This window comes from Podarcis raffonei, chromosome 3, assembly GCF_027172205.1.
Source record: "Podarcis raffonei isolate rPodRaf1 chromosome 3, rPodRaf1.pri, whole genome shotgun sequence".
Taxonomy (NCBI): Eukaryota; Metazoa; Chordata; class Lepidosauria; order Squamata; family Lacertidae; genus Podarcis; species Podarcis raffonei.
The window spans coordinates 121,410,048-121,418,920 of NC_070604.1; the positions used below are offsets into that span (position 1 = coordinate 121,410,048).

Consider the following 8,873-nt stretch of genomic DNA (forward strand, 5'->3'; position numbering starts at 1 on the left):
GAGCAGGTTTCTGGGGGAAATGACTTTGGCAATCCTAGCCACCACTGAACCCATTGAGTTCTACTGCAAGATTTTGGCTTTAGGTGCAATCACCAGAACGTAACCCCAGCGTAAGCAGCAGGCTTACTGTATGCAAGAAACAGACAAGGCCAGTTAGAAAGGCCTGCTCCTTAAAATCTCAACGCCGCCATGACACCGTAATGTATTTGTATAATCAAGGACTTAAAAAGAGTAGACAGTGAATTAATTTCAAAGCAGCGAATTGAGGCCATGCTCCCTGATTCATGGTGACCGTCCCAATATGATTTTGGCTTTCATCATAAGCAAGTCTCCACCTAGTGGCCAACCAATTTATCAAAGGCCTTTAATTACAGTCATACCTCATGTTACGTTTGCTTCAGGTTGTGCGTTTTCAGGTTGCGTCCCGCGGCGACCCGGAAGTACCGGAAAGGGTTACTCCTGGGTTTCGCAGCTCGCGCATGCGCAGAAGTGCAAAATAATGTCACACGCATGCATAGAAGCGGCAAATTGCGACCCGCGCGTGCGCAGATGTGCATTGCGTTCTTTTCATCTTGCGGACAGGCCTCCAGAACGGATCCCATTCGCAACCAGAGGTACCACTATATTACTTTTCCTTGGTTTACAAAAGTGCGTGTCTTGTCTCTTTTTGCGGGTTGTAAGGTCTTTTCTACAGATCAATTACATTAGTGCTGAGTACTGTATAAGGTTGCGGAAGAAGAGCGGGGAGAGGGGTGGTGTGGTGAAACTTATATTCTTTTATATAGTGTACGTGTGGGGTTTTGTGTCAGTGTCAACTGGGTAGGTTCTCTTTCTATTTGCTTATTACATTTCTTTGGTAGTGAGAGGGATTGGGGGAGCTCAGAGTGTGGTTGGTTGCAGTGGGGTTTGTCTGCATTTGTGAGGGGGCAGTGAGGGCTTGTTGGGTCAAGTAACCCAGATTCATATGCTGTTGGTGGGTTCTTGTCATCGTCTTGTTGGGCTGTGTATGTGATAAAGGGGAGACATACTGGGGTGAAGGCACCCTCTTCTATTTGACCTCATGTCAGTTTCAGTTTATTGGTTAGTTTTTCTAGTAATGCTGTTTCCCCTACTATTTGGTACCACTGGTCCCTGTTCATTCCTGACAGGTCTCTCCAGTGTCCGGCTATGAGGCTTCTGGCTGATGAGAGGAGGGGGGTTATAAATTCTGTATAATGTGAGTGGTCATTATGAACTTGCAAGGAAAAAGCTTTGTTATGGGTAGACACGCAAGTGATTAGGAGACGATCTGTACACCCTTTCAAGCCAGCTGAATGTTTTATAATGGGGGTTGGCAGGGGTGGCAATAGCATTTAGTAATAAATTAATAATAATAATAATAATAATAATAATAATAATAATAATAATAATGTATTAATTATACCCCGCCCATCTGGCTTGGCTTCCCCAGCCACTCTGGGCGGCTTCCAACAAAAAACTAAAATACAGTAATGCATCAAACATTAAAAGCTTCCCCAAACAGGGCTGCCTTCAGATGTCTTCGAAAGGTCTGCTCCATCCCTTCAATCATGTTGACTGCCCTTTTGGACACTGGGGAGCATATACAAGTTTAACAATCTCACCTAGATACAGGGCAAGGTCCATATTTAAAAGCCTATGCCATAATGCATTTTCTAGGTCTCTAGATGCTCTGAGCCCATGCTTTTGCTGCAACAGATAAACTAGGCTACCCCTTTATAATTTAAGTCCATATTTGATGAAATTTAGTTTGGGGGAGGCAGGGAGAGAGAGGACTTGCAAGATCAGCCTATGTAGATGCTGAATAGTTTAGGGCAATTCAACCTCTCTAAAAACCAAGCATTTACCCGCCTCTCACCTAGCGTCACATATGACATCGCATACAAGCCACCAGTGCCACATGTACTGAAAAAAAAATGCACATTTAACTGCTGGTTCCCCCCAGTAAAATTTCTGACATCACGCCCAGCACTGAGTAAACATACATTCCCTGAAAAAGGGCCCACAGACTCTTTAAAGCAGTACCTCGTATCCTGTGTAAGACTGAGTTGAATACTCAAAGTCAGAATCGGGACCCCCTGGACAGTACCTGCATGTTCAAGAGAAAAACAGAGTCACGCAGAGACAGACAGTTTAAGCTAGCCTTCCCCCACCTTGGTGCTCTCCAAATATTTGGGCGATGTGTCTCATACTCGCCGACCACAAAAACCTCTGATGGCTGGGGCTTGATGGGAACCAGCAACATCCTGGGCACCACAGTTCAAGAAGGACACTGAGAAACTGGAACGTGTCCAGAGGAGGGCAACCAAAATGGTCAAAGGCCTGGAAACGATGCCTTATGAGGAACGGCTAAGGGAGCTGGGCATGTTTAGCCTGGAGAAGAGGAGGTTAAGGGGTGATATGATAGCCATGTTCAAATATAGAAAAGGATGTCACATAGAGGAGGGAGAAAGGTTGTTTTCTGCTGCTCCGGAGAAGCGGACACGGAGCAATGGATCCAAACTGCAGGAAAGAAGATTCCACCTAAATATTAGGAAGAACTTCCTGACAGTAAGAGCTGTTTGACAGTGGAATTTGCTGCCAAGGAGTGTGGTGGAGTCTCCTTCTTTGGAGGTCTTTAAGCAGAGGCTTGACAACCATATGTCAGGAGTGCTCTGATGGTGTTTCCTGCTTGGCAGGGGGTTGGACTCGATGGCCCTTGTGGTCTCTTCCAACTCTATGATTCTAGGATTCTATGATTCTATGATCCAGAGAGCACCCAGGGTTGTGGGGGGGAGCTGGTTTAAAGCTGGCGTGTTCTTCCACAATCTGGAGGCAGCAGAAGATTCTGCCCATTTGTAGGCCCCAAAAGCAGTGAGGGAAAACCCTCAAGGTGGACACCCCCCACTGAAAGGTGCTTGTGTTACCTGTTTGCATTATTACATTTATATCTCACCTTTCCTCCCAGGTGGGGTACCCAGTTCTCCCCCTTCTCACATTTAATCCCGACAATAACCCTGTGAGGAAGATTAGGCTGAGAAGCAGTGAATGGCCTTAGGTGACCCAGTGAACTTTATGGTCAAGTGGGGATTTGAACCCCCGTCTCCCAGGTCCTAGTCAGATGCTCTGAAGCCACTAAGAGAATGTTGACTGGACAACCCTAGTTAGTCTTGGATGAAACCTCCAGTTAATTACTGTGCATTATTGTACAACTGGCTGGGGTCAGGGACTATTCAAATACAGTGGTACCTCGGCTTCCATACGCTTCAGGTTACATACACTTCAGGTTACAGACTCTGCTAACCCAGAAATATTACCTCGGGTTAAGAACTTTGCTTCAGGATGAGAACAGAAACCGGGCTCCGGCGGCGCGGTGGCAGCAGGAGGCCCCATTAGCTAAAGTGGTGCTTCAGGTTAAGAACAGTTTCAGGTTAAGAACGGACCTCCAGAATGAATTAAGTTCTTAACCCGAGGTACCACTGTATCTTTCTCTTTGAAGTGATGAGTACAGATCTTTCCTTAAACAGTTAGTTATTCATGAAGATTTACTCCCCCCCCCCCACACACACACTTTTAAGCAAGGGAGATGAGCAGTAGACTAGAACACTATTTAGCTGCGATTGCTGCACTGCGAGGGGTTGGACTGGATGATCCTTTGGGTCCCTTCCAATGCTACTGTTCTGTGATTCTATGGCAGGCTTAGGCAAACTCGGCCCTCCAGATGTTTTGGGACTACAACTCCCATCATCCCTAACTAACAGGACCAGTGGTCAGGGATGATGGGAATTTAGTCCCAAAACATCTGGAGGGTCAAGTTTGCCTATGCCTGTTCTATGACATATACCTCCTCTGTGGGAGGCAGCGGGAATCACAAGCTGAGAGCACTGCTATTGCACTTAGATCCTACTCGGGCACTTCTCATTGGTGGATTTGGTTGGTCACTGTGAAAACACGATGCCGGACTAGATGGGTCCCTATGGGCCTGATCCAGTTCAGGGTTCTTCTTAGGTTCTTACATTTCAATCGTCTACAACCCAAGCCGCCGACATTTCTGAATATTCCAAGGCTCTACTTACACGCAAATGTTTCCTGTGAAGTTAATGTGTGGACATCTGTGCGGCTTACACATCACTGCCACAACAGCAATCTGAAAAAAGGGAGAGAAGCATTGCAGAGAAGTTATCACAGTTCCCTTGAGAAGAAAATAACACAATCATTACATTTAAAGGAACGGAAAGATGTATGTACTGCCCAGGGCAGAATACCCTATACCAAAATGAGTATCCAACTGAGTCATTTTTAGGAACATGGGAAGCTGCCTATGAGAAGAAAGGCAATGAAGGTGCCGGACGAGTCTCCTTGGGGGAGAGCATGCCACACATGGGGTGACATGGCAGAAAAGATCCGTTCCCATGTTGCCACCCTCTGGACCTCTCATGGTGGAGGCACATGAAGAAGGCCCTCAGATAGAGATAGATAAAACTTTATTCGCATTAACCAATGGCCATAGCAACAGTAAAACATCACAGTATACACAGAAAAGGAAATTTGATATAGAAGCACAATTTAAAGTCCTGAATCAGAAGTCAGTTAGTGGCCCTCATTCTGATTGCCCCTGCTATGAACCCAGCAACCTTTGCTGTTATCTGCTCATTTTGATCTGATAGAAGAAAGGCCATTGTGGCAGTGGCTGAGCGCCCTGGGATGGGGTGATGATCTCGTTCCTCAGGTCTTTGTAGCGAGTACAAGACAGGAGGACGTGTGCTGCCGTTTCGGTGCTACCATCTCCACAGGGGCAAAGACGTTTCTCAGGTGGGATCTTTTGGAATCAACCCTCAAGTACCGCAGATGGCAAAACATCCAGTCTTGCAAGTGTAAAAGCACGTCTGTATTTTGGGACAATAAGTTTGTGCAGATATGGGGCCAGAGAATCAAAATGGAGAGATGGAAAATGAACATACCAAGGACAGAATAGGAGGCCCTCAGATGATGATCACAGGGTCTGGGTTGGTTGTTGTGAAGACCTCTCCTTATTGAGGGTATGAACGTCATGCACCTGGGTTCACACCCCACAACTAGACCACTAGTCCACAACACTGACTGATGACACGGGGGATAATCAACATGGCCTCCAGATGTTTCGGACTACAATTCCCATCATCCCCGACCACTGACCACGCTACATGAGGCTGATGGACACTGCAGTCTAAAATACCGGGAAGCCCCCTTATCAAACAACGAACAGGCCTACCCCACTAGCAGTGCGGATGGGCTTCGCCTTCAGCTTGGGAACCAGCATTCTGCGATACTGGGGCGGCACCGCAGCAATGATGTCCACGAGGCGGGGCTGTGCCGAAAGCCCATACTTTGCAGCTGTCTTGGTCTTTATCCTTGAAAAGAAGAGAGTGTGATTTAGTGAGGTGCTATACAGGGAGGATAAAGGGCATACACAAACGGCAGAGAAGAGCAGGAGACCAGCAGCAAGTATATTACTGGCACAAAAATGGAAGCAAGAAGAACTATTGACAAAAGAAAAACGGAGGATGAAATTGATGGACTAAGCAGAATTAAGATAAACTAACAGGAAGGATTCGAAACTTGCGGGACCAGAAATTCTCAGAAGACTGGAGTAAATTTACGGATTATTCGAAAAGCAATTGTGATGAACAAACTACGCTAGTAAGTTTGCAAGAAGTTTTGTATTATTTGAAATATTGCAAAAAAGATAATGAGGAGAATTATTAGTTAAGGACAATTAAAGGTAATAGGAAATTAAAAAATGCATAGTAAGGGAGAAAGAATGGAAAATCATCAGAGGTGTTGACGGAAGTCCTAAAATGTTGTGTAAGATGAGAAGTTATGTTGTATGAATGTTAGAATTAATATGTTAAAAAACCAATAAAAACGTATTTAAAAAAAGGAGAAGAGCAGGAGATGGTGGCTGGCCGGCTGGCCAAACTTACTTGTTCAAGTTGACATCTTTGCCCTGGTCGTGAGCTTCAATGAGCTGCTTGATGACGTCTGAGATGGTCATCATCATCAGCTCTGCCCGGCTGAGGTCTCCTGAAACAATAAATAAATAAATAAATATAAAGTAGTAATAATAATAATAATAATTTATTATTTGTACCCCGCCCATCTGGCTGGGTTTCCCCAGCCACTCTGGGCGGCTTCCACAAACACCAAAAATACACTAAGATGTCACACATTAAAAACTTCCCTGAACAGGGCTGCCTTAAGATGTCTTCTGAATGTCAGGTAGTTGTTTATCTCTTTGACATCTGATGGAAGGGCATTTCACAGGGCGGGTGCCACTACCAAGAAGGCCCTCTGCCTGGTTCCCTGTAGCTTTGCTTCTCGCTATGAGGGAACCGCCAGAAGGCCCTCAGCACTGGACCTCAGCATCCGGGCAGAACGATGGGGGTGAAGACGCTCTTTCAGGTATACTGGGCCAAGGCCATTGCAACAAGAAGCAAAAGGCTGCCGGTTGCTGCATTCGCACTCGGGTCCTGCCTGGGAGCTTCCCAAAACAGGCACCAGCACTTTGATCTCTGCCCATAAACAGACCCATAGCCGGCGAAGCAGAGCCCCCTTCTCCACAGCAGCATCACAAGGGGCTGGACTAGATGACCGTCTGGGTCCCTTCCAGCTCTCCTCTTCTGTCATATATAGATCTATGAATCCTACTCCCTATAACCAGCCCGGGGGTCAGCAACCTCTTTGGGGCTGCCTGGTGTTTCTGCTTTTCAGAGGCAGCCCCAAGCCTAACCCGAAAAGGGCACAGCGAAGGCGCCCGCCCACTTATCATGAGGCAGGGAGTCCCATCCCAAATGCCTTTAGGGAGGTATTCTTATATGCAACGGCTGCAGCTCGGACTTTGGTGGCAAAGGGGTGGAAGGAAGAAGAAGCCCCGACAATAATGGACTGGCATAACAAGCTACAAGAATTTGCTGAAATGGCGCACTTGACAAATAGCCGGAGAGGCAACTCAAAACAAAAATTTATGGAAAAGTGGGATATATATGTAAGATATACGTGCAAAAATACAGTAAAGGTTCACTATCTTTGCTAGCATCCGATTGACATTGGAGAGAGACTGAGTTGAGAAATAAGACCAAGGGTACATATGGATATAGGAATGTATTAGATAAAATGTAAAGAAATATACAATAATAAGAGTACATTCATTTGTAAAGAAAGGAATATACAACGGGATAGACAGGAAGTCCAAAGTGTTGGTACATTTATGATTTTGAAATAGTTTTTTGTCCTTGGTTTTTTCTTTTCTTTTAGTATATAAACTTTGTATACATGTTGAAAATTATAGTATAATAAGCCTTGTGATGTAATATGATAATGTTTACCGATGTAACATAAGAACTTAAATAAATAAATAAAATAAATAAATATCATGAGGCAGGGAGTCCCGAAGTTCTCCCCCAAGCTGCACCTGAAGGATTTCTATACATGTTGAAAATTATAGTATAATAAGCCTTGTGATGTACAGTGGTACCTCGGCTTACATACGCTTCAGGTTACATATGCTTCAGGTTGCACACTCCACTAAGCCAGAAATAGTGCTTCAGGCTAAGAACTTTGCTTCAGGATGAGAACAGAAATCGTGCAGCGGTGGCGTGGCAGCAGCAAGAGGCCCCATTAGCTAAAGTGGTGCTTCAGGTTAAGAACAGTTTCAGGTTAAGAACGGACCTCCGGAACGAATTAAGTACTTAACCCGAGGTACCACTGTAATTTGAGAACGTGTGCCGATATAACATAAGAACTTTAATAAATAAATAAAGTAAATAAATAAATATCATGAGGCAGGGAGTCCCGAAGTTCTTCCCCAAGCAGCACCTGAAGGATTTCTACGCATGTTGAAATTTATACTATAATAAGCCTTGCGATGCAATATGATAATGTGTAACATAAGAACATAATTAAATAAATAAAATTCAAATATATATATATATATCATGAGGCAGAGAGTCCCTAAGTTCTCCCCCCTCTTTCCCTTCTCTCCCCCCCAGCAGCACCTGAAGGATTTCTGCCTGATCCTGAAACTGTTGGGGGGAGAACGAGGAGGGAGGCCTGCTGCCTCTCTCACGAGGCGCCCCCCTGAACTGAGGGGGGGGAGCCTCAGAGAAAGACCCCCCCCCAAAAAAATCCCCACAGAAAGTGGGGGTGAGAGGAGAACCCGGCCCCTCCCCGTCAACACGTGACCCCCCCCCCCGGACTGCCAACCGCCTTTACCTTTCTTCTTCTGCCTCATGGCGACGCTGCCCCCCTCACGGCTCCCCACAGGTTGCCTCTCCGGCTGGCCGTCAAGCGCCCTCCGTCTTCACGACGCCGTCGCGGAAGGAGAAGGGCGGAAGAAAGCGGCACTGACGGGCAACCGCCGCCTCGCTGCCGTAAAGCGGTCCGCGCACGCGCACACCTGCCCTCACTTCCTTGCCTTGCCAAGCTTTTGAGCCAATCCGACATTGGCTCCGCCTCCCAGCAGCGGGATTGGTCGAGGGGGTTCCATCCCGGCCCTTTTGATCTGACTTTGGCTCCGCCTCCCAGCCAAAGGGATTGGTCGAGAGCGTTCCATCCCGGCCCTTTTGATCTGACTTTGGCTCCACCTCCCAACCAAAGGGATTGGTCGAGAGCGTTCCATCCCGGCCCTTTTGATCTGACTTTGGCTCCACCTCCCAGCCAAAGGGATTGGTCGAGAGCGTTCCATCCCGGCCCTTTTGATCGGTCTTTGGCTCCGCCTCCCAACCAAAGGGATTGGTCGAGAGCGTTCCATCCCGGCCCTTTTGATCTGACTTTGGCTCCGCCTCCCAACCAAAGGGATTGGTCGAGAGCGTTCCATCCCGGCCCTTTTGATCTGACTT

The 8,873-nt window shown here is 46.6% G+C and overlaps 1 protein-coding gene across 1 annotated transcript in view; it reads right to left on the bottom strand.

Annotated features, from left to right (window-relative positions):
* Positions 1–8,393, bottom strand: part of ELP3 (elongator acetyltransferase complex subunit 3) — a 107,208-nt gene extending 98,815 nt beyond the window's left edge. Inside the window, exons 1-5 of the mRNA XM_053383811.1 lie at positions 8,248–8,393; positions 5,961–6,060; positions 5,249–5,387; positions 4,074–4,144; positions 2,044–2,107 (exon numbers count right to left, since the gene is read on the bottom strand). Of these exons, the coding sequence (XP_053239786.1) occupies positions 2,044–2,107; positions 4,074–4,144; positions 5,249–5,387; positions 5,961–6,060; positions 8,248–8,266 (393 nt within the window). The 5' untranslated portion in view covers positions 8,267–8,393. The remainder of the gene's footprint in view (positions 1–2,043; positions 2,108–4,073; positions 4,145–5,248; positions 5,388–5,960; positions 6,061–8,247) is intronic.
* Positions 8,394–8,873: the final 480 nt, after the last annotated feature.